Below are 26,975 nucleotides of genomic sequence, written 5' to 3' on the forward strand. Positions count from 1 at the left end.
ACAGTGAGGAGTAGAGGGAGTTTTGGATGGAGGAGCTTCTCCGAAGCCAAGAATACTTAGCAGAGAGGCAGAGAGACACACAAAGGAGGTAACGTAGAGGCTAGAGAGGGTGACACAGTGTTAGGAAGGGCCCATGTTGAGCACCGTAGAGCCTCCACGCAGAAGTACGAATTTGTTGAGGAGGTTGACGTTTTGCGGCGGGAGAGATGGAATTAGCTCCTGAGAAGCAAATCGATCTCTAGCAGAGGTGACACAATGCCTTAGAGGCTAATGCAGGCCCACGCAGGGGCAACGCAGAAGTAGTCGGGGAACTCGTTGGTTCAACTGTCAGATCAGCCGGGACTTGCAGAGTAGAGTGAGGTAATCTCACTAATTTCTTCGGCTGAGTGATATTCTCTGTATTGGATTGCCAGCAAGGCATCTAGAGGTTGTATTAAAAAATACTTTATCTTAATAATAAAAACCCTCAGATCTGCTCCACTGGTTTTCCCGCATTGAGTTTTTCTAGGGACATTTGTATAAAAACAACTGTCTTTTTTGTTGTATCTTTCTCTATTGTTCAGTTTCTTGTTTTGGCATATTATTTAAACTGCAAATAACTTGTTCATGTAAATCTAACAAGTAGGAGAAATATCATTAGTTGCTGCAGTAGGGATTCTCGGGTTTAAGAAATTTTCATAGACTTTGTCACCTTAGCTCTGATACCATGTTGAGAAACCTAAGGCATCAAGATTAGGTGATTTCTCTTCTAATGATAACTGCTTGTGAGTGCTTTTTACTTGTTTAGATTAGGATCTTCTCTTTACTTAGATTATTATTGAGTTCTTTTTCATCAAATAGCTACCAATGCATAAACAATAAAGAGACAAGAGACACAAAATGTAGGCGATCAACCATGTAGAAAACCTCTCCAACTTGAGAGGAAACCCCAAACGAATTCTTCTTCTTAAAAAGACTTAAATTGACGAATACCAATACCAAGACCTTTACTCAACAACCTCTCCAAGACCAAGTTAGCTTACTTCAAGTCAAAGTTAATCCTTTGGTGATTCAGCCACAATTTCTTCTTCAATCTTTAGCCTTCACTCCTCTAACACATATTTGAACTTTTCGGCCTCCTTGACTGTAATCTTCAGCCTTCTGCCGTGGACTATTCTTCTTGCATGTGTGATAGGTTTAGGGTAAATTCTGTCCTTTATTTCTTTGCTTAACTAGAGAGGATCTCTATGTTAACTTGGCATGAAGTATAGATAAGTTTCTTGCCTTAACTCACACTCTCGAAGTTTTGCAATTTGGCTTCCCTGCAATATGTGTATGCTTTAACCCTTCCTCGCACGTGTGGCAAACTTTGCCCAATACAACCTGTAATTTCTTCGATTTTCCCTTTGATCTTGATCTATCTCTTTCGCTTGGATATAAGGCTTCTATTGACTCTTTGATCGAACTTCTTCGCACATTTTCTCTATTAGATTGCCTTGACTGAAAATATGTTCTCTAAATGAAAGACAAGCTACCTTATTTATAGTGATCTGCCCAACAAGTAAGCCAACATCTCCTAGAGCCAAGGCCGACATGCCTTTCTAGATATATCTTTAGTCCGACTTGAAGGAGGTGCTTGAGCTTGGTCTTGGAGGGTTTCTTAATGACTCATTTAGATAGGTAACATGCCCAAGAAGAGTCTTCCATAAATGACATTGACTCAATAGACTTTTATAACATGATGACCAACCCTAAATGCACAACTCACAATGGGAGCCTTAAATAAAATTCCTTGATCATGAAACCCATGAGTCAAGAATTACAAATAATTTTATTTTCTTCTTTACATCAGTGACATAAAATCATAATAACACATGTCATTATGAAGACCAAACCTAGTTACACTTTTCAACACTTTTGACTCTAACAATGACTCAAATAAATTTCTTAAAATATGCAACATGCCCAAGAAGGGTTATTCATACATGACAATGACTCTTTTGACTTTATAGACTCAATGACAAATCTTAGAAGCTCTCAATGGGAGCTTGACCTAAAACAAATTTCCCTTGAGCATGAAATCCATGCCTCAAGTACAATAATAATAATTTTTTTTCTTTTTTCATTGAATACATAAAATCAACATTAGATATGTCATTATGAAGACCAAACCTAGTTACATATTTCAACACTCCCTCCTAACTAGGGAGGTATTCATAATCCATTTAAAGTATTTGGACATTTTCAATTTGAAGAATTCTCATAAGAAGAGTCGGATTGATAACCCATATGTTTAGCATCATATCATTCAACATTGTCATATAGCAAGGCCTTTACTAACAACTCTATTCCTCTACAAGATTAGAGCACAGTGCTGGCGAGACCAATGATTTATAGACACCTTCGTCATTGTCTCTCCAGAAGCATACCCCACCAGGGTGTTCATAGGATTTGTCCTTTCAAGACTATTCTTATCTTGGATTCCCAGCCCTCAAAGAATATTGGTCCTTCACAACTCCTTTTATCTTGAATGCCCTATCACATCGTCAAAGAGTAGTATCGGATGCCAGATGCTTACCCAATCCTCCATTCTATCTTCCCAAGTGAAGACAAGAATGATGTGTCCATCTCTCCTCTTGGCCTTTACTAAGACTTACGACTGTTAGTCCTGGTCTAGTGCATGACACATGAAGTAGAGAACTATATCTGTCACTCCCTCTTAGGGATGACCAACCCATTCCATAAAAGGAATGTACCCAAGCTCCCTCTTAGCTTAGGGACTTGCTTCCAAGTTTCTACCAAGTTAGAAACTTGCTTCCAGGCTCCCTCTTAATTAGGGACCTATTTCTAGCAACAACTCTTTCTTTTTTGGTGGAGATTATGGGAGAATTAGCTGCTTGTAGGACTCCCTTCTTTTGATGTCATGAATTTCTTCCTTGTTATGGAACGTACATCTTTTGGGACTTCTTCGTACGGCATCAAACATCCATCACTTTCATTTAGGAATTTAGTCATGTCATCCATCTTTTCATTGGAAAGTGATTCATTAGTCCATCTCTGGCCTTCTTTCATGTCTTGCTACCTTTTTTCACTTTAGGATCTTTCTTCCTATCACACGAGTATCAATTGTAGATGATATCTACAACTCTTTCCTTGGTAGCCCTTCGTTAGCCCATCCAGATATTATTCAAAAATCAAGAATGAACATTAAATCAAACTTACCTTTGACATCTCCTTGCTTGCAGCAACATTATGCACATATATTGACACATCTCCAAAAAGATATACAATGCCAAGGGTCACTTTCTTTTTCATATCTTTCCTATGGAGACACCATAGTCGAATATTTTAGTCCTTGAATATTGATTGCCTTCTTCATAGTTGCATTTTTCATGATCTTTTCCTTTCTTTATTCATATATTTCTTCTCAGGAACATTCAGTCATAGTTTCTTCAAGTTTCTCAACCATCTCATATTTCATATGCGGACATATTGTGTTGATTCCATCTAGTCAATTTGTGAATCATGCCTTCATGCATCCTTCCAACGGTGGAGATCCTTTCTTTTGATCATGCTCTTGAGGTAGAACATTCTTTCATGTTACTTGCAACTATATGACATGACTTAATTTTATCAAATACAAGCATACATACCTCATTTTCTTCCTTTAGGTCATTGAAACTTCCTTCAACAACTACTTTGATTGAAATAATTTTCAATCCCTTGACCTGATTATTCCATGAATCCCATACAAGGTGGAATTCTCAGCGAGACACTTGCTTCTTCTAGTCGGTGAACCTTCCAATGAAGATTCTAACAGAGGATCTTGATCATCCTTATCCAACAAATGCTCCTTTTGAAAGATGTGTGATGAGCTTTATACTATATGACTTTCTCTTTCCCATAAGTACTACTTATGCTTCTAATGAGGTTACCAAGAGCTACATCCTTCTATAGGTGACAACCATATCCTTCTATTTCAGCTATATTTCATGCTTCTTTATGATGATGTCACAAGCTCTTGCTTTCAATCGTATGCTTCTATGATGCCATCTCCTAACATGATGCATCCTATCATGCTTCTAATGATTCCTACCATGATAACTATACTTTACATCAGAAAACTTGAAAGAACTAGGCAGGGAAGACTTATCTCAATAATAGTAGAGATCTTTTACTTCCTCTTTCTTACATTTCTTTTTCTCAGCTTCTTCTACTTCTTCAGTGATATGGGCTTCTTCCCTTCTTCGTTTGTTGTTGTCCTTCTTGAGCTTAGGACACTCTCTCTTGTAGTGCCCATATTCTTGACATCTATAACATTGGATTTGCGACATATTGATCTTCTTCTTTTTCGGAGGACCAAACTTTCCAAATTTTCCTTTTCTTCTTGTCATGACAGCAAATGTTTGAACTTGCTCATTTGATCCTACATCACTTTTTTCCTTCAACCTATTTTCTTCAATCTTGCATAGTGACCACAAATTATTGAATGGGATAGCTTTCTTCTCTTCATAGGCCTTTGATACAAGGTTACCTTGTTCATCAGTTAGTGCATTTAGAACAATGGTAATCATTTCTTTATCGGATATCATCTCTCCTAGATCTTGAAGTTGATTCCTTATTTGTGATGCTTTAGTAAGACATGTAGATATCCCTTCATCCTTTGATGCTTTCAACTTGTATAGTTCAGATCTTAGTGATATGACTTTTCTTGTCGTGCTTTCAGAGAATAATTCTGCTAGCCTATCATATATCTCTTTTGATGTCTCCAACTTTGCTACATATGGGATGAGGGAATCCTTGATGGATTCTATAAGAATCCTTTGAGCCTTTAGATCCTTTTTCATATATTTAGATAGTGTTTTCCCTTCAAACGGTTTGGAGACTTTTCCATTGACATGATCAATAACTTCATTTTCTTTGGGGACTAAGTCTATCCTCCTTTTCCATGCAAGGAAGTTTGATGACCCAACCAATTTGTTGATCTCCTTGCAAAATGAAGTCATTTTACTAGATTTAGTCATAGAAATAAAAATAGTTACTTGTAAAGTGAAGATGAACTCTTCAACTTGATGCCTTGATGCTTCTTGCATGATCTTCTTTGAAATAAGGATTCCCTTTTGAGATGAAATCCTTTGCTTCAATGAGAGGGAGATTGCCTTGATATCTTTGATGATGATGATAACACCTTTCTTCTTCTACCCTTGAATGAGAAAATTTCAATATGCTTTAAAGTCCTTTGTTTCCATTTGATGATTGATAGAGCGAGGATCCCAAGAAAGTTTCAAGTGTAGATGCCTTCTTTGAATGAACTAGGGTTTTGACTTCCTTCAAGATGATGATGTGATCCTTGTCCTTGAAATGCCTTGGAGATGAGAGAATCTTCTTGATGCTTTGATGTCCTTGATACTTTTCTCAAACTTTGATCCTTGAGTGTCTTTTATTGAGTCGCCCTTCCTTGACTTGTCACCTTAGCTCTGATACCATGTTGAGAAATCTAGGGCAGAGTGATGAGGAATTTCTCAATTAATGATAACTACTTGTGAAGACTTTTTACTTTTAATTGGGTTCTTCTTTGACTTGTTTATTATTATGTGTTCTTCTTCATCCAATAGCTACCAAACCAAAAAGAACAATGAGAGAAAGGACATAAGATGTAGGCTATCAGCGAGGGCCAAAACCTCTCCAAACTGAGAGGAAAATCCACACGAATTCTTCTTCTTATAGAATCTTCAAACCTTTCTTCTTTTGCAAAGTCAAACCAAGTCAATGTTGTCTTGTAACAAATGCATATCCTTCATTAGTCTTGGATCTCGGACCTGCACCCTTATACCGCAACTTCAACCTGCAATTCATCACTATAATTTTGGCTATTACAGAAACCCTAATTTCTACACGTGTGAGGAAAGATGGAGATTCTACTTCTTTCTTTACTTCGCTTGGGATTGGTTCTTCTTCTATGGACTTCGGCTTGTAGTGAAGACTCCTTTGAAGACAATTCTCAACTTTCCTAGATGATTGCATTTTGGCTTGCTGCAATTTCAGATTGCACTAGTTTCTCTTTGCATGTGTGAGAGTAAAGACCCAAAACAGACCCACACACACTTCAATTCGTCTATCTTCTTGACTCCCTCTTCTTCGCTAGATATGAGGCTTCTTTCTTATCCTTGATCGAGTTCCTTGATGTGAGAAGTGTGTCTTCTTGAATGAGGCCAAGTGCCCTATATATAGGCTTCCTAGAGCCTCCTATTAGGTCAATTTGACATTGCTTCTACGCTGACATGTCTTTGATAGGCCGACTTGTCCTTTGCATTATGAAGAGGCCTTGGAGGGTCTTTTGACTTTAACAGTGACTCAAATAAATTTATTACAATATGTAACATGCCCAAGAAGGGTTATTCATACATGACAATGACTCTTTTGACTTTATAGACTCAATGAAAAATCCTAGAAGCTCTCAATGGGAGCTTGACCTAAAATAAATTTCCCTTGAGCATGAAACCCATGTCTCAAGTATAATAATAATATATATTTTTTTCTCTTTTCATTGAATACATAAAATCAACATTACATATGTCATTATGAAGACCGAACCTAGTTACATATTTCGACAAGAAGGGATATTATAATCTCTATCGATCTTTATCAAAATAATATATGTTAGTACTGAATGTGCTAATCAATTAGTGATTCCAGAATCGAAGATAATTGAAACGATGGATTCAATGAGTAACAAAAAATATTGCATAAACAATCTACAACTAAGTATTGGAGATTATACTTTTATTTCGCAATTCATCATTAAAACCTTAAATTGTGTCAATAGTGATATAATTTTGGGTTTGCCCTGGATGGAATCAATAGGATCTTTCATCCTAAATACGAAGAAGTTTTTAACATTTTCCTACAAGAAGAAAAAAATAACACTACAAGACATTACATTGAAATCAGATTCAGTAACACCAAAAGACATACAAGATATCTCAAAAGTAAATTTTCAAGAAAGTAAAAAAACGATACAAAATATGCAAAGGGAAGTTGACAAAATCACTGCTAACAAAAATGAAGAAGTTTCTCGGCTTAAGGACCATAGTGAAAAATTACTGATGCAAATTAAGAAGCTTAAGAAGGACAAAGTTGTTGGAAAACAAGGTACAACAACTTATCGAGAAGGAAGCATCGAAACCTTCAAATGTATAAATTCAAGTTGAAGAAAAAGGAGCGAATATCGATCCAATGAATATTACAACTCAACCAGATGACAAATCAGTTGCAGTTCAAACGATGAAAAATCCAAATGAAGATTTTGTAACCAACTCAACAACATCAATGTTGAAGTAAATCAAGAAATTGCCACATGCATGATAAGGGAAAATCAAACCACAAGAACTCTTTATCAACATCTGAATCACAAGAGCAGACAACTCAATCAGTTTGCATATCTGTCTCACTCAAACAGAAACAACGAACTTATGTTCAAAAGACTACTAATGTTAGTGCAATTCAGTCTTGTGATAAAAATTCACACGAAGTATCCAGCAACCACAAGATTCCCCAAAATATTGACTTAGGATGGTCAGATCCCTTCTCAGTTGGACAATTTTGTTTATCACTTAGAGGATCCTATCATCTTGTATCAACAAAAATAACAAATTGAAAAATTCCAAAAGATGTCAATAGATTACAAGACAAAGAAATAGATGACACGCATTGTCAGCAATAAGCTTTGAGGACAAAACCTTTTGAAGGGCAGGGATATATATATATATATATATATATATAATATATAACAATCATAATAATGATTAATTAGTGATTAGTATAGAAGAGGCATGTCTCTAAGGACATGACCATTCATGAAGGGGCACCCGCCTAGGTATATAAATGGACCCTCATTTGTAACAATGACCATCTCATGCTTTCTGTACATTTCTATATAAATATACTACTTGTCCTATAATGGATATTTACATATTTCAGATCTCCCGAGTATTCTGCTGCATATATGAACTTTGTTCATAACAAATACAAACAAGCATAAGCAGTCAATTGCAAACTGAATAAAGTACCTTTTGATCGGAGGCCCACCTTTGTCCATGTGCTTTGGCCAGATGGGTGTGAGAAGACATATGGCTGATGCAGGTGGCGGAGATAAAATGGCATGTCATAAGCTAGTGGTGGCTGTCAGGGGCTGTTCGCTGGCCGGCTGGATGAGAAATGTGGGAGCAATTGTTTCTCCTATGGGGTCACCCACTTTTGGTGGGTAATAGGGATCATGTAGAATACTGCATCCTAGTGACAGCAACATCATACATCAACACACCAAGTCACTAGGAAACATCATGAAACATCTACCTCCTAACATCATCATCCAAACCCTTGGGGGCTTAGAACCATCATCTATATTGAATATAAGCATATACATGAAACCAAAATAATGAGATAGTATGCTTCACTTCTATCAAAAGTGCAAACAAGGGGAGATCAACACATGCGAAGACCACCAAGAAGTGAGCACAATCATCCAACCAAGAATAAGTGAGCATCCCCCAAGCCAAAGATCTCCAAGGAACCAGCAGCAAATCTCCACAATGTGATGAAAATCACGAAGTGGAACCTCATACAATATGAGGTTTAACAGGTAGTTTATTTAATCTTAGTAGAAGGATTCTGCTAGAGAGTGAACTAGGGTAGCAGAGTGATTTTGCTATTGTGTGATAGTATGTTTTAGGAGTGAAAGTTTGTGTGTAATGCCAATCCATGTAATTTTTGTGTTCTATAGGTAATAGCAAAGAATGTGATTGCTACTAGAGATATCTATTATGGTGTCCCGAGTTTCCAGTTTGCTGTTTATGTAGATCTAACCTTTAGGTTTCTGCTGGTTTGATCTAACCTTGTGATATGCAATGTCTAAACTCTTGAGTTTTTCTTACAGTTTTTTGTTTAAGCAGATCTACTGTTTTATAGGTGTTTTCTCATTTTCCATTGTTAGCTGTAGGAATCGGTTCTTTGAATGCAGTTGATCAATGTTGCAAATATGGCACCAAGGCTCTGAAAAGAAACTTATCAGAAATATCAGGGAAAATATCAGAAAATATCAGCAAGAATGAACTTGAGTTGGAGTAACTTGGAAAATATCGGACAAATTGACAACCTAAACAATTTGGGAAAGATTAGAAATATCAGGAGAAATCAGGGATATTTGCAACACTGTACTTTTAATTATCATGAGATGAAAATTGTAACACTAGCTTGTCTCTCATTTTACTGCCATGCAGCACTCTGTCTACATGGGCTAACCTCTATTCTTTTTAGAAAAAATGTCGGGCCTAATGTGATGGACTTGAAAACCACAGCAAATACCTCCATTTAATTCTTTGATTAACACACTCAAATAAATTTGTTGCAAAAAGAATATCCTTCGTTGAAGGTCAGATCTACTCCATTCATTCTATATCCTATCACTGATAAATTGTATAAATTATATATTTCCAAGGCAGTTTCATTGATAGCTGTACTGAATGTAATACCTTCACCTTAGAAAGTCACTCATAATGACATGTAGAGACATTCCCTATAATTGAAGTAAAGTAACATTGCCATGTTAACTCAATATAAATTAGGCCTTTTGGTATGAAAGTAGTATTTTTGAAGTGGTGCTTTGTTATTTGCGGGAAATTGTGTTTGCCTGTAAATACTGTGCATATAATATGGGCTCATTTCCATAGTTCTACTGTTATTGTAAATACTGTGCATATAATATGGACTCATTTCCATAGTTCTACTGTTATTTTGACCTTCACATTGTATATTATATGTGCATGCAGCGTGCAGAAACAGCCTTGCTGAGTAAAATAGAAGACCCGATTATCCATAGAGTTCGGGATGTGGCTCCAAATAAGGTAAAACTTGAGTTGTTGATTCTGAACATGAAATGGTTCTTTCTTATCAAACAGACACTCCTTGCGAACATGTGAACAAAATTTATATGATATAGAATTATTCCAACCCTTTTATCTAACTGGTAGATTCTTTTAGTTATAGAATATATTTCTTCCACATTAAACAACTTGTACCTGTTCAGTGTTACTCCCCGCCACCCCCTTCCTCTCCTTGAGAATAGTGTTGACAAGCAACTCTACATGTTGATTTTCCAGTGCAATTAGGGTTAGCACAGTATTTCTGAAATTCTGATAATTACTTTTGATGTAGATCTTTTTTATTTATTTATTCCATATATAATTCAACGGTTATACTTTAGAAATTCAACAATAAAGAATAGTACAACAATAGAGATCACGATGAACAAAAGGGAGACAAGATTTACCCTGGGAAAACCCACTACGGGTAAAATCCCAGAAACCTTTTCAATAGAGAAATTTCTTCTTGTTCAATGAGAGACACACCTAGACCTATGGTCAAACTTGGTCTTCTCCTCCAAGCTATGTTGCCAGGAAACGTGGGTGCGGGGACGGGGACGGGGACGGGGACGGCATTTTTGGAAACAGGGTGCGTGGGTTCGTCGGGTAGTATAATAATATTAAATTTTAATAATTATATTTTATAAATTATAAATTTATAATTAATAATATATATGAAATTTGAATTTGTATATTTTTTCAACTTTAAACAAGAAAACTTTGAGAATGCTGTGAGAAATTGGCAGATTTTGATACTTAATTTAGCCATTGTCCAAAATAGCCCTTCGCCATTTAACAGCATCAGCTGATTACAGCTTATGGCTGGTCTCAATCCTACTTTCTATTTGATCGAAAATGTCTGAACCTGTATGTGTGCATTTACAGTTTATAATTTGATGGTTATTTGGCTCAGGAATGAATGTTTCATTCCAAATTGATTTACAAGAATCTGCAGGCTCAAATTACAGAGTAAGAGGTCTCTTTTCCAGTTCTGGTTTCGATGCCATATATTCTATGTTCTCGACATAAGTGACATATTTAGCTTTTAAATTGAGTTGTTACAATTGAATGTCCATCTGTATAGAGAAGGGAATTATTTATTATATGTTTTGCCAGCTCAATGTTACATGTCGATGGAAAACATTGCAATTAAACTTGCTAATATGCTCCAAGGAGCCTTACAAATTAGATGGTGGCTACGTTCCGTTCCACAAAGCTCATCGTTGGAACAGAGAACACGGGACTACAGGCCTGGATTTTTGGTTTTAAGTAATCACGAACACCTATGGCATTAGGGATATTGCAGTAGTGACTGCTAGTGGGCAATTGCGATCCACTTACAATGAAAGTGTAATGCAACTTAATGTAGTTGAGCCCCTGTGGGTGTTCACTGTTCAAATGTGTAATATAAATTATAATGCACCTATATTTTTCACACGCGGGTCTTGTGAAACTTTTTCATGGAATAATAAAATTGAAAACGAAAACTCGTAAATACCACTGTCGTTGAAGCTGCTCTGTCCACTGCTGCTGAAGCTACCCACTGCCCACTGCTGCTGAAGCTGCCGGAAATGGTAAACGGGGACTGCTCAAGCCTCAACCAAATGGAAAAAACTTAAAAGTTAAATGAAATTAGTAATCAGTGATCACGGTGTTTGTTCTTCTGGTATGTCGCGGTGCTTTGCCGCCAAGAATAATCACGTATCACGGTATCAGTCTATCAGATATTTGCTTGTGTAAAGAGTTAAAGTCTTAAAGATTTAGGGTTTTTTAAGTTTTTTACCTTTGTTATAAGTTATTTTTTAAATTTCAATAAAAAAAATTATTTGAAAATTAAATTTTTAATATAGTTTTCTTTATGAAGAACCCGAAGAACCCAAAGAACCCAACCCGAAGAACCCGAAGAACCCAAAGAACCCAACCTGAAGAACCCGAAGAACCCAAAGAACCCAACCCGAAGAACCCGAAGAACCCAACCCGAAGAACCCGAAGAACCCAAAGAACCCAACCTAAAGAACCCGAAGAACCCAAAGAACCCAACCCGAAGAACCCGAAGAACCCGAAGAACCCAAGAACCCAAGCACCCGAAGAACCCAAGAACCCAAGAACCCGTTAAAGGAAAAGAACCCAATTTTTTTTTTTGAAGAACCCGGTTCTTCATGGAAGAACCTGGTTCTTCTGGGTTCGTCTGGGAAGAACCCGTACCCGAATCCGGTACTTGGGTGCGGGAACCCGGGACGGGTTCGAGAACCCCACCCCCGGGTGCGGGTACCCGTGCAACACAGCCTCCAAGTCAAGTCACCCAAACTGATCTTGCACTTCCAGAATTTTGGCCCTCCTGAAATAACCAATTGCCCAGAATTTCGGCCCTGCAGCCATTGCCTCAGTAACCCAGAAAATTTTGCCCCCTGCAACAATTGCCCTAGAAACTGTGAATCACAGAGAGAGATTCCTTCACATGTGAGTTGCTAGAGAGAGAGAGTAGAGAGAAAATCTAGCCTCCTTCTTCGTCCTTCTTTGTCCTTTTTGTCCTTCGCTCACTTGCCCAAAAGCTGTCTTGAGAGTAATGCGAATTGCCTAAATGAGAAGTTCGAGCTGCCTTTATATAGTGGTCTGTCTAGGGTGAGTGAATGTGTCTCTTAGCCAGGGCTGAATTGACTTGGAGGGAAGTCGACTTGTCACTTTTGGAGCCAAAAATTTCATTTTAAAAATTCAAATTTACATCTTTTAAAAGTCGCAATGGGACTTTGACTCAAAATAAATTTTCCTTTGACTCAAGCATTTATAAATATGCTTTACAATGATAAATATCATTACATCAAGTGACCAAAAGTACATTATGATGACCAATCATAGTTACAAATTCAACAATATTTAAGTGATGTGAATTGACACATAACGTAGTTTCACATTTTCGCTATGTTGCATGGGGATCCGTCCCCACCATAATTCATGATGTTTCCTCCGTTTCGGCGATCCGAGGACTTTGGAACTCGTCGGAAACATTCCAAATTTGTCGGGGACTCCATCAGGGACTTGGGGACTTCAAGGCCGTCCCCTAGTTGTCCCTCGAAAAATTGGGGACTTTTTGGGGACTTCCAAAACGTCCCTCGATAAATCGGGAACTTTTGGATGTCCCCAATATAATTTAAATTTACAACTTAAAAAAATATTAAAATTTTTCATTTTTTATAAAAAGATTAAAAATCACAACTTAATTCAAAATTGTAAATAAAAAAAATTAAATTAAATTGTTTACCTACCCTAGTGTTGGAAATAATGAGAGGGGGGTGAATCAATATTTCTTTTCAATTGTTATTTTTACCAGTTAGATCACTTATAATTAGAACATAAAATGAACAATAAGAATAAATACTTTTATTAATCTTTTCTTTACAATAAATCCAATACAATAATGTGTAGGGCTCCAACCCTAGATGAAGACACCAATCTTCAATCTCCGAGGCTCCAACCTATAGTTTTCCAAGCACCGACTTGGACTTCCCAAGGCTCCAACCTTGTCACTTTGAGGCACCAACCCTATCTCTAGTACAAGCTCCAACCTAGTCTCTTGAGGACTCCTATCCTCTAGTGCTCCAACCCTATATTCCAAGGCACCAACCTTGTCTCTATGAGGCTCCAACCTCTTGGGCTCCAACCCTCAACTTCAATTCGTCAAGATAAGTTTGATGATTCTTCGCAGCTCCCAATATCTTCTTTAATGAGCCTTGTCAATCTCTTCGGCAATGTCTTCTCCAAATTACTTCATTAATAACAACCTTGTCTTCTTAGAAGGTGTCACCATTGCTCTTCATGTCACCCTAACAAAGATCTCCAAAATCACCTCATGATGGCTTCAACCATGCAACATGGTCTCCAATAATGTCTCCAGTTAGGCTACCCTTAGAAGTATCCAATGTCTGCTATAAAAGCAAGTCCACTCCAAAGGTTGCTTTGTTAAATTATGGTATGTTCTATGCTTAGAGCAGTTTACTTCTTTTCTTCTTATTAGCCACAGATTAGCAATCACATATACATTAAGTAAAGTGCAGATAGAACATTAAACGATCAACAGAAAACAAGCCAAGACAAGAGACACAAGATGTGGCGGCTAGCCAGGAACAAATTCCAATGCGGGGAAACCCTTTGATCGAATCTTCTTTTATCTTCAATAGTTCAGCTGAGAGAAATAGTACAAAATCAGAATTTTGTAATTTTATATTAGTAGCAGCAAACCCTAGATCAACGAAGTCAAACTTGGTCAAACGAGTTGAAATTGACCTCGAATATGCTTGGTCAATTCCCGGTCAACGAGCCCTCAAATAGGCCTCGAACAACCCTTGAACAGCCCCAAAAACATAGTCAAATTGTTGTTCGCTGAAGTCAACCTGCTACCCAAAACTAGGGCAGTCAACGCTGGTCAAACCTGTGGACGGATTGCCTCGATTTTTTTGCCAAAATCTGCGGTCTGCCTAGGAGAGGCAGCCACATCAAAACCACACCTTTGATGAGTCAACGCTTGGTCAACGCAGGTTAAAGAGAACTTCAGCGATTTCTGTGTCCTTTTAGCGTCCTCCTTTTTCCCACATGTGAGCTGCTCCTTGTATAACCCAAAGCTAAGGAGAGAGAGAGAAGAATGAGTGAGATGAGATGATGAGAAAATGAATCAACCTCTCTTGTATTTATATGATTCACTGGGCATGTGTGCCACACATTTAACTACTGGCCGACCTTGACAATTTGTCAAGTAAATACAAATAAATTCATATCTCCATAAATACTTGTCGGAATCGGATGATCTTTAGATCAATCCTACACCTCTCGACAAGAGGAATCTAGGAAAAATATCAGCTGCCATAAATGAGGTGACCCACATGGAGTTTGGCCCTAGTTGCCAATTTTAACACTCCCTCTCAACTAGGGAGAATTCCATCTGCAATTCGTCTGACTGACTACTATCCCAGCCATCAAATCGACTGGCCTGCATTGCTTGGCCCTGCTTTGCTCTAATTGAACTATGAAGAAGAAGAAATGATTGAGGATGTATCATACCATCCTCCACTGACCCAAAGTCAGTCTCAGAGTGTGTCATACCACTCTCGCTGATCCCAGGTCAGTATCATTGATCCTAGATCAAAGGAGGTCATCTTAACATAGGGAGTACGGTAAATACAACGATGTGTCCATCGACAGTACTACTAATGGTCCCTAACCCCATTTCCCTACTCATTGATCAAATGAGAGGTACTTACCATGAGTCCCAGACTGCATGGGTAGGATTCTGACAGGAGAACTAATCATCTTGTCAACAGGAGAACGAATCATTCTGTCCAACATTTGCCACAAGAGAACTAATCATCCTGTTCCACAGTTGCCACGAAGAACTAATCATCCTGGCCCACAGGAGAACTAATCATCCTGGCCCACAGGAGAACTAATCATCCTGTTCCACAGTTGCCATTGAGAACTAATCATCCTGGCCCACAGGAGAACTAATCATCCTGTTCCACAGTCACCGCAGAGAACTAATCATCTTGGCCCATAGGAGTACTAATCATCCTGTCCTACAGTCGCCACAGGTTGTCACAGGGGAAAGTTGAACCTTTCACCTTGTACATAGTGCACCACCAGGGGATGGTGAGTCGCCCAGTGGTCGCATGTCGCTCCAAGAAGTACCCCGCATCCCCCTTGAGCTCCCAAAGCTCAATACATCATACTCGACCCTCATAATAGGGTCTCTGAACAACACCAAGTCATTCTCGGAAAGTCAAGAATTTGACCTTTCCCAGGGGCTTTGTCAAAATGTCGGTGACCTGTTCATCTGTACCGATATGTTGGAGCCTTATTGCTCCCCGCTACACCATATCCCGAATATAGTGGTACTTGATATCGATATGCTTGGAGTGATCATGAAATACGGGATTCTCTGATAAACGAATCCCGCTCTGGTTGTCACACAGGATCACGGTGGTATCCAATGTAAATCCAAACAGCTCACTGAAGAGCTTTCGCAACCAGACCGCCTCACAGGAGGCCATACTAGTAGCAATGTACTCTGCCTCGGCGGTGCTCAAAGCCACCGACTTCTGCTTCCTGCTCATCCAGGATATCAAGGCAGATCCCAAAGAGAAACAACACCCAAAAGTGCTCTTTTGGTCCACCACACTTCCTGCCCAATCAGCATTAGTATATCCAAGTAGTCTCACATCTTCGGCAGTGTATCTCAACCCATGAGTGATTGTGCCATGAAGATATCTCAACAGATTCTTGGCACCAATCCAATGTGTGTGGTGAGGCTCAACCATATGTTGACTCAACGTGTTGACTACAAAGCATATATCCGGACAGGAGTTCACCAAGAACATCAATGCTCGTCGGTAGCATTTTGTAAAATAGGTCCGGCAACGCTACCGCTTAACTTCTTGAAATCAAGCTCCATCGGGGTAGTCACAAGCTTGCAGTCCACCATATCGAATCTCTCCAATATTTTCACCACGTATTTTCCTTGAGATAGGAAAATCTCCCCTGGTTTCTGCCAGACTTCCAGTCCTAGGAAATAATGCATCAGTCCTAGGTCTTTCATCTTGAACTCAGAAGCCAACTCCCTCTTACATTTTAGAATGAGAGGGTCTGCACCTGTTAGAAAGAGGTTGTCAACGTACAACACCAGTATGAGAGGTTTGTCATCTTCAACCTTAAAGTAAAGGTTAGGGTCGGCTTCACTCCTAGTGAATCCCAACTTCATTAGGTAGCTATCGATCCTCTCATACCACGCTTGGGGTGCCTGCGTTAGCCCATAGAGGGCCTTCTTCAACCTGCACACATGAGATTCTCGATCATGAATCTCAAATCCTTCGGGTTGCTCCACATAGACCTCCTCTTTGATCAAACCATGCAAGAACGCGGTCTTGACATTCATCTGATGTAGGTTCCATCCTTGCGAAGTAGCAAGGGCTATGATCGAGCGGATGGTGGTATATTGGGCAATAGGTGCAAATATCTCGTCATTGTCTACACCTTCCTTCTGAGAGAAGCCATGAGCGACAAAATGAGCCTTATACTTTTCCGCACTTCCATCAACTGCATGCTTTATCTTGTAAAGCCATTTTGAAGTGACAACTGCTTTGTCTTGGGGTTTGGGGACCACATCCCAGACATCGTTTTTCATGATGGACTCATATTCCTCAGTCATAGCATCCTTCCATACTTGATGCTTGATAGCTTCTACAAATGATGAAGGCTCATTTTGGATGATCGTGCTCATGATGGTCAAGTATCCCAGATAACTGGTCAGCTTCTTACTTTCCCAGAAGGTTCCCCTGGGTGCAACGTGCCCTTCAGCATCATCAAGTGTCCCCCTAAGCCATGAAGGCCTCTTCCTAGAAGAGGAAGGCTCTTGCAAAGGGGGATCAATAGGATCCATAGGTTCTTCCACATCGGGCATTGTCTCATCTTCCTTTTCCTTTGGTTCCCTGGTGTCAGCTTCTTTAGATCCCCTTTGAGTAGGAAGATTGTCAACTTTGCTAAAAGCCATATCTTCATCAAAGGTGACATCATGGCTAATCTCAATTTCCCTTTGATCAACCACATAGATTCTATAGCCCTTAGTGTTTTTGCTATAACCCACAAAGATTCCTTTCTTTCCAGATGCACCCAATTTATTCCTCCTCCTTCGGCACATGAAAATATACTGGACTTCCAAAAATTCTAAAATGAGATACGTCAGGTTTCTTAACAGTGAACATCTTTTCGGGAGTCTTGGAACCCAATGCTTGATGAGGGCATCGGTTTTGCACATATACAATAGTATTCGTAGCTTCGGCCCATAGAAACTTCGGATGTCTTTGATCGTGAAGCATAGCACAGAAAACTTCCACAATCGTACGATTCTTCCTTTCCGCCACACCATTCTGCTCAGGAGTATATGGTGTTGTAGTCTCCTTCTTAGTGCCAACTTCTTTGCAAAAGTCATGGAACTCATTGGATTCATACTTAGTCCCATTATCAGTCCTTAAGATCTTGATTTTCTTTTCAGTTTTATTCTTGATCAAGGCTTTGAAGTGACGAAACCAAGTGAACACTTCATCCTTCTTTTTAAAGAAGTATATCCAATTCTTGCGAGAATAGTCATCTGTAAAAGTGAGGTAATATAACTATCCTCCCAGGCATCATACCACCAGATATATCTGAGTGAACCAACTGCAATATATCGAAGTCTTGCTTGGGCTTGAGGGGAATGGTCCCCTTTTGAGCTTCCCTTCCGCACATCCTGGACATACACCTTCTTGCTCTACTTGGAACTCGGGCATCCCTGTCACCATTTGTCTTTCATTGGGTAGAGCTTTATAATGAAGGCAAGCAAACTTTCAATGCCATGGTTTGGACTAAAGTAATGTGTCACAAGACATGACAGCCAGCAAACTTCCTCTGCTCTAATATAATGAATCAACTCGAAACCCAAGAGTGAAAGCTTCTTTAAAATTCTTTTTCCATACATGTACCTTGCCATTGATGAAGGTTACCTTGTAGCCTTTGTCTTCCATTGCTGAAACGGACACCAAGTTCTTTTTGAGATCAGGTACATATAGGACTTCTTGCAAATGGATTGTATTACCCTGATTCAATTGAAGAGTGACATTCCCTACGCCTTTCACAGGATATTTTGCGTTGTCCCCAAGAACAATTTCTAGGTTGGTCTCCTTCTCTATCAAATTAGAGAGAGCTTCTTTGAAACTAGTGAAGTGCCTTGAAGCACCACTATCAATAAGCCAATTTCCCAGCGTGTCCGGGGGAGCAGTAGTAGAGACGGCTGCTAGTAGACAATATTCATCTTGCTTATTGTTAACAATGTTAGATTCATACCTGGAGTTTCTTGCCTTCTTGAAAGGTTGTCCTCTTGCTTGATTTCCGACATTTCTTTTACCTTTGCCATTGGACCTTCCATTCCTTTGATTGCCTTGAGAGTGATTTTGGTCATCGTCATGGTGTGAGTCCCTTTTATCAGCGCACTCCCTCGCATAGTGGCCCATTTTATTGCAATTGTAACATCGTCCTTTTCTTCCACCCTTCGGTCCAACCTTTCCTTTAGATTTAGCCCCAGAATTGTTTCTTCTTTTAGCATGCGAAGAAAAGACAGAGGGATGGCCTTTAAGTGCGGACATTTCTTGCTCTTCCATCCTTGTCTCTTCTTGAATACATCTAGCCATCAATTCCTCAAATATTGGGATGAGAAGAGTAGTCCTGAATATATACTATTCAAGTGGCAGTCCTCCAAGAGTTGTGATAGTCATTTCCTTGTCAAGAACTACTTCCCCAATAGATAGGAGATCATTCTTGATCTCAGTGATCCTAAAGAAATATGCTTGCATACTCTCATCCTTGCCATTCTTAATTTCCTTCAGCTTATTTCTAAGGAACAGAACTTGATTTGCATCATTAACTTTAAATAAACTCACCAGTCTATCGTAGATTTCCTTGGAGGTTGTCAGCTCAGAAACATAAGCCACCAGGCGCTTGTCGATAGAGTCCCGGATGATCTTCCTTGCTTTGACTTCTCCCTTGGACCACTTGCTTTTGGCAGCAGCAGATGCATTTGATGGAGGCGCAACAATATTGCCTCTCACATGGTCCAACACTTCCTGATCTTCTAAAGTCAGATCGAGAGACATCTTCCATCTATGATAGTCAAACTTCTCACGAAGCTTGTCTTCGGTGGGGAAGAGTGTTGAGGACCCCATGAAGTTTTTAGGATAGCCTTGCCAACCTTCTCTTCGGTGATTGCTCTTGCTCTTGCTCTTGCTTGGGCTTTGTCTTCACCTTAGCTCCGATACCATGTTAAATTATGGTATGTTCTATGCTTAGAGCAGTTTACTTCTTTTCTTCTTGTTAGCCACAGATCAGCAATCACATATACATTAAGTAAAGTGTAGATAGAACATTAAACGATCAATAGAAAACAAGCCAAGACAAGAGACACAAGATGTGGTGGCTAGCCAGGGACAAACCCCAATGGGAGAAAACCCTTTGATCAAATCTTCTTTTATCTTCAATAGTTCAGCAAAGAGAAATAGGACAAAATCAGAATTCTTTAATTTTATATCAGCAGCAGCAAACCCTAGATCAACAAAGTCAAACTTGGTCAAACGAGTTGAAATTGACCTCCAATATGCTTGGTCAGTTTCCGATCAACTAGCCCTCGAACACCCTGAACAAACAACCCTTGAACAACCCCTAAAACACAGTCAAACTGTTGTTGACTGAAGTCAACCTGCTGCCCAAAACTAGGGCAGTCAATGCTGGTAAAACCTATGGACGGATTGCCTCGATTTTTCTGCCAAAATCTGCGGCCTGCCTAGGAGAGGCAACCACACCAAAACCGCACCCTTGATGAGTCAACTCTTGGTCAACGCAAGTCAAAGAGACCTTTACAATTTCAACGTCCTCCTTGCCCTAATGCATCCTTCTTCCCACGTGTGACTTGCTTCTTGTATAACCCAAAGCTAAGGAGAGAGAGAAGAATGAGTGAGATGAGATGATGAGAAAATGAATCAACCTCTCTTGTATTTATATGATTCACTGGGCATGTGTGCCACACATTTAACTGTTGGCCGACCTTGACAATTTGTCAAGTAAATACAAATAAATTCATATCTCCATAAATACTTATCAGAATCGGATGATCTTTAGATCAATCCTACACCTCTCGACAAGAGGAATCTAGGAAAAATATCAGCTGCCATAAATGAGGTGACCCACGTGGAGTTTGGCCCTAGTTTCCAATTTTAATATGCTTCAACAAATATCTTCAAGAGGGCTTCTTCAAAATGCTTTAATAAGACTTCAATTTCTTCAAATTCTTCACTAGGCCAAATGATGCTCTCAAGAGGATGTCAATAATTTGCCAACCACCGAACCTTTTATACAAGAGTTTTGTACTTTAGACCCAACACAAGTGCAAGGTTATGTACTCACAGGTTTGAAGATTATATCACCGCTCTCAAATCACAGGTCCGATTTTGCCAAGTCGATTACTGTGCACAGAAGAATATTCAAAAACCAAATTATATTACTCCACAGAGATTATCACAGACCCGAGCCTTTTAATCACACGTCTAAGCTTCTTCAATCTGACTGTAATCTGATTAACCCAAATAATATGCCTTGGAGTCTTCCTCAAGCACTTTTGTTCACGAGATGTGAACTTTTCTAACTTTTGCAATATTATTCTTCGCCGAGATAGATGCTTGAAATGAAGTATTTGACTTGTGTTTATACAAGTTTCGCCAATAAACGAAAAGACACGTTCATTAGAGGAGAGGTTGACTTGTGCATGAGGTGGCACATTGAAAATATATTAAATAGCTGTCGGAAGGGGTCTTTGTTAATAATCGACCTAATATAACATAACTTCATTATTTCAGAAACCGTATTATAATAGCAAGATAGGAGGGGCCATAGATTTTGATCAAACGAATACATTTAAACAATGTGAAACCATATTATAATGGATGTCGAGAGGACCCACATGCCACATCATCACTTTACTCCCGTACATCGGGACCACATGGATATCGAGGATTTTTAGGTTGTGCACATGCCAAAGTTTCAATATGTCAACGATGTCAATATTTCGATATCACATATCGCCCCTACTTGCTTTGACTTCCGATGATCCAATGGGGCGATACTCTGATGATTTGATGACCTGATGTGGCATATCGAGGATGGATCGCTCGACTTCCGATATATAGTATAAGTGATTGATCGCCCGACCTTCGATGGGTATTGGTGATTGTCCACCCGACCTTCGATGGCTCCTCTCGCAATCTCCGATATAGCATATCGTATCACTGATGTGTCGCTCGACCTCCGACATTTGTCCGCCCGACCTCCAATTTCCGACGGACCTATCTTCCGATATCCGATATATGTTCTAGACCTGATATGGTTATACAATGGGTTTAATTGCGATTTCGGGTCTGCTTTAATATCGTGACATTTGTGATGCACTTTTTGGAAACCTCCAATATGTGAAACTTCCGATATGCTTGATTTCCGATAGACCATATTGGCTGCTCTTGTGGGCTCTTCTTGGATATTACTTCTTCAATCGGGCTCTTATTTGGCTTTCTTCCGAAATATCGTTTCTCTTTGCTCCTCCAATATCTGTTCTTCACTCCTCCGATACTTCTTTTCGTTCTTTTCTTGGGCTCCGAAACTCCGATATCACTGCTTTTTCCTTTTGGCTCTTTCTCTTGGGCATATGCGGTCTTCTCTTAGATCTGCTCCTCCTTGGCTTATCTTGGCTCCTGCTCTTGGCTTCCGATGGCTTCTCTTTAAACTGCTTCTCGCTCTTCTCTTTGGTATTGCTCCTCTTGCTCCTTGGGTCCAACGCTTCTTGGGATTTTGTCTGTATATATATATTCAATGCTTATGCTATATTCAATCCATATGACCATCAATGACAACATTGACATCTCAACACCTAGCACATACCTAAGTTCACAAAGGTAAAAGTTAAAACATAAAACATAACCCACATAACATTTTGCTTTCATTTATCATTCAGTCGACAGGGAGAGTTCAAGCTTCATGCAGGCAGTTTTCTTCACACACACAGGAGGGTTTTCAATGTTTCACGTAGACTTCCGAGCATGCTTCACGATAGGGGTTCACTTGGACGCAGGCTTCACGCCCAACAACGAGCAACGAACAACCTTCACGCCCAACAGTTCACGCCCTTCACGCCCTTTATGCCCAATAGTTTAAACGCCTAGTAGTGAGCAACTAAATACAATTTTGCGTTTTTTGTTGTTGAGCAGCAAGGCAAGCCAAAAGTCAGAAGTTGAGCCAAAAAAACGCAGGTTAGGAGGCTGCACAAATTTAACTTTAGTTTATGATTTATCTGTCATCACTAGAACCCATAAATGATAATTTTTTAAAACTTTTTTGGTGTTTTTATTTTTTTATTAGAGTTTTCAATTTCTTGCTTGGAGCTATCAAAAAACTTGGAGGAACAATGCAAGAAACTTGCAACAACAGTGCATTTTTGGTTGCCAAGTAAGTTTATTTTTATTTATTTATTTTTTTCTTGTAACTAGTAGTATGTTTTGATATTTTTTATTTTCTTTCCTTAAAATTTAAAAGAAATCTGTTGTATTTTTAAATTTCAGACGTCACCTCTAAATAGTAAAAACAAATCAAATGGACAACAATACTTCAGCAATTTCTCAAGCTGAGGGTGAAACATTAGCAGGGGCAACAAAAAATTTTGTTTTCATCAACACAAAGAAACCCTTGCTTTAGTTTGTCAAAAAAATCTCCAAGAATGAAAGGAAAAACAGTGGTGGTTCAGAGGAGTAGGCATGCAACCTTTGTGGTCATAATTTCAAGGGAAGCTACATTAGGGTTTACCATCATCTTTTGTCTATTCCTGGAGATGGAATAAAGGCATGCACTTGTCCATTGGAAAAGAGAATTGAACTTACTAAAATTCACATGGCTTCCACAAATGGCATTGTAGAGATGGAGGAGGAAAACTCTACTGTCTTCAAAAAACAAAAAACAATTTAAGCATAGAAGAAGAGTACTCTCAAAAAGAAATCAATGAAAAAGATTCAACTGATTTAGGTTCCAGTAAATCTAGTTCAAGTAAGAAAGACAAAGTTGTTGTGGCAGAGTGGTTCAATATGCAACACAAGAATGAGGCGGAGGATGCAATCGCTGAATTCTTTTTTGTCAATGGGATATCATTTAATGCCACCCATTCCCCTCAGTACAAAGAGATGATAAATAAAGTCATTGTTGTTGGTCCATCATTTCAACCCCTTGGTTACAATAAATTGAGGACAACATTGTTAGATAGAGGGGTCACAAAGATGCAGGCAGTGATGGAAGGCCTTAAAAAATCATGTGTTGAATATGGGTGTTCAATTGTCATGGATGGTTGGACAAATATTCAACAAAGGCCTTTGTTGAACATCATTGTCACCTCTCCAATTGGACCATATTTCTTAAGGACAATTGATTGTACCGGAAAGATGAAGGATGCAACTATTGAATTTTCTAAGTCTATGCGTTAGAAAATTAATTTGTATTTTGCTGGTTTATTTCTTCTACTTGTTTAAATTCGAACAAGTTATTTAATACATTTAAATACCGAAATAAACACAATACAGTCAAAACATCTACAGATCATCAACTGAAAGAACACAAGCACACAAGTGACACTATAATTTTTGGACAATTGTCCCCGGAAAAAGCCAATGCAAGAAAACTGGTGCAACTATTTAGAGGGTTATATTATTATGCAGTCTATCTGAGTACAACTGGATGCCTAACCGACTCACCTGACTAAGAAAAATACACGGCAACAATACCTCTATATTCTAAAACATGTATTCAGAAAACCTGTCCCACGAAACCCTCTCCGGCACAACTAAAGCTCAGCGCTAGCGCTTCTGGCCTCTGCGTCAACCTCCTGTTGACTTGCGTTAACCCCAGGACCCTCTGCGTCAGCCCTCTGAGGCATTGCACAGCCTTTAGGACCCTCTGCGTCACTCCAACAGCCTCTGCGTGGATGATACAGTCCCTCTTGCCTCTGCATTGTCTTTCCTGGGCTCTGCATAGCCTAGACTAGCTATTGCTCTCACTCTCTCTGCTTCTGCACTGGTCTCTCAGTATTGTCTCTGCCTCGTACTCACTGCCCCTCGCTGCTGATCACCGATTCAACTTTGCTTAGCAACCCCGCTCTAGCAAAATGAATAACTGATCACTCTGGTGTGTTCTCCAACTGACCCTCAAGCCTCTTCTTATACTTTTCTCGTTGGTCCATCAATGACCGAGATTAAATCTCTAATCAACGGCTAAGATTAGATTTGGCTTAATCCATGACTTCTGGAACCTTCTAACCTAGTTTTATATTAATACCCATTAATATTTTATTTTTCCTAAGTTTAGACTTAGGAACTCCATTAAAAATATTAATTATTTTAATATCTCCCAAACCGGGTATAATCTATCCAAACCATGTCTGGGCCTTGGACATCTCATGTGCTTTAGCCTCTCCACCAATTTTCATGGCTAGAGCACATCCGTTGCTACCCCAAATCAACACTCCCTCTTAGCGAGGACTGTGCTCTAGCAATACTCCTCACTGAGCATCACTTTGATTATCCGGCACTGGTACCTGTGCTGATGCTATGCTTCCCCGCCCAACATCCTCTGCATTGTTGCATCTTGTACTGCTGCCCATGGCTCTGCCACTACCATTGCTGCATCTGTACGACAACTCCCTCTGCATCCTTGTTGTTGCTGGTCGATCCTCCCAACATTGCACCTCCGCTGCATCCCCCTCTCATCATGCTGCATCGTGCTACTGCATACTGCTACTGCACTGCAACTCAGTTACTGAGAAGTAAGTAACTGATCCACCCAACTTCTGACATCCATGTCAGGCTATAAACACTCCCGATGTTGAAACTCTCCTTGCCGCTAACAAGTGCTCCCTCCACTGATCTCTGCGCTGTTGCAACAACTCCCTGCATCTTGCACCATTGCACATCTCTCTGTGCCATCCTGCACTGGTGCAACATTCCCGTGCCTCTCGCACTATTGTAGCCTGCTAGCCTCACACTATCTGGGGACTCCTGCACTGTAGCACTCTCTACTGCTTCATTTGCATCCATTTCTACCGACATCCGCTAGTCGTGCTACTCCTCTTCGGGGCTCCCTAGCAAGGTATAATCCAAGAGGTTGGGTACCTCAAGGATCCTACACCTCAACGCTTATAGTCATCCTAACTACAACTCGATGTCTCCCCACTTCTTCTCAAGTGGCACATGAGCACTCATGGCAGAATCGTCATCCTTCTCGACTTCTTTCTTTGCCTTCGCTAGTGCTGCCTTCGAGTCTGAAGCCTCTTCCTTGTTCTTCTTCCTTAGACACTGGTTCGCATAGTGACCCAGTTCCCCACAATGGAAGCACTTGACCTTGGAGAGGTCCTTCTTCCTCTTCTCCTACTTCCCCGCAGATGCTAGAGCCGCATCCTCTTCCTCTTCCTTCTTGATCTTGACCCCTTTGCCACTACTCCCCGCCTTGGTCAGCCGTTTGATCTCTTCTTGACGAAGAGCCACCCACAATTCTTCCCAATCTGGAAGACTCATCCTGCCCAATATGCTCTGGACAAATATCTCCCAATCCTCGGAGACTGCGTTAAGTGCGGTCCTCACCATCAATTCCTCATCCGACGTGGCCCCTATGGAAGTTAGCTGGTCATGGATCTCCTTCAACCGACTGAGGAAGACATCTATCTACTCTCCCTTCTGCATCTGGTATGACCTTAGCTGATTCTCTAGGAGCATCTTCCTCTGCACGGAAGTATGCTGGTACAATGTCTTCAAAGTGTCCCACATCTCCTTTGTCGTTTCCTTCTCGGCAATATGTGGTACCACATGATCCTTGACCCCATCAAGGATGATGCACTTTGCCTTAGCCATTGCCTCCTCGTACCTATCATTTGCTACCGGGTCAACTGGGATAGCCATAGTTCTCAAGGTGAAGCCCTTGATGTGATGTCTGTCTAGAATGGACAAGATCCTGGCCTTCTAGACCACAAAGTTGGATGCTCCGTCCAGCGTATCCTAATCTCTCAGCCCATTCACGGCCATCTCTTTGCTCTTCTCTGTCAACTCCTTTGAGTCTCTCTACTTCCTGCCTGGAAGTTCTCGGTTCGACTCCTACTGAGTCTCTCTACTTCCCGTTTGGAAGTTCTCAGTTCGACTCCTCCGAGTCTCTCTACTTCCCGTCTGGAAGTTCTCTTTTGGACTCCCTTTGAGTCCTGATTTCCCTCCTGGAAATCCTTCTGCCAACGTCAAGTTGCCCCACTCTGATCATCTGTGCAACTGCAACACTGATCTAGATTCCTTGGCTAGAAATCCGCCTTGGCAGCAACTCCCTCCACCTTGGTCTTGCCCTGTTAGGTACTGTTCTGACCATAGTACCCCACTAGCTTCGCCAAACTACCCACGACGTCCTATGCCCCAGCAACTAAAGGATTGAGCATCTTGGCCCTATGTA

At 40.0% G+C, this 26,975-nt stretch overlaps 1 protein-coding gene across 5 annotated transcripts in view; it reads left to right on the forward strand.

The window, feature by feature from the left end:
* The window catches only part of LOC149237750 (S-adenosyl-L-methionine-dependent methyltransferases superfamily protein), a 277,949-nt gene that overhangs the window by 240,578 nt on the left and 10,396 nt on the right, over positions 1 to 26,975 (forward strand). For all 5 annotated transcript variants that reach the window (XM_089372762.1, XM_089372761.1, XM_089372765.1 and 2 more), the window contains one exon: positions 9,807 to 9,881. In XM_089372762.1, the coding sequence (XP_089228888.1) occupies positions 9,807 to 9,881 (75 nt within the window). The remainder of the gene's footprint in view (positions 1 to 9,806; positions 9,882 to 26,975) is intronic.

Source organism: Pinus tabuliformis, chromosome 8 (genome assembly GCF_031772625.1).
Source record: "Pinus tabuliformis cultivar Carrire ecotype Pingquan chromosome 8, CPIR1, whole genome shotgun sequence".
Lineage (NCBI taxonomy): Eukaryota > Viridiplantae > Streptophyta > Pinopsida > Pinales > Pinaceae > Pinus > Pinus tabuliformis.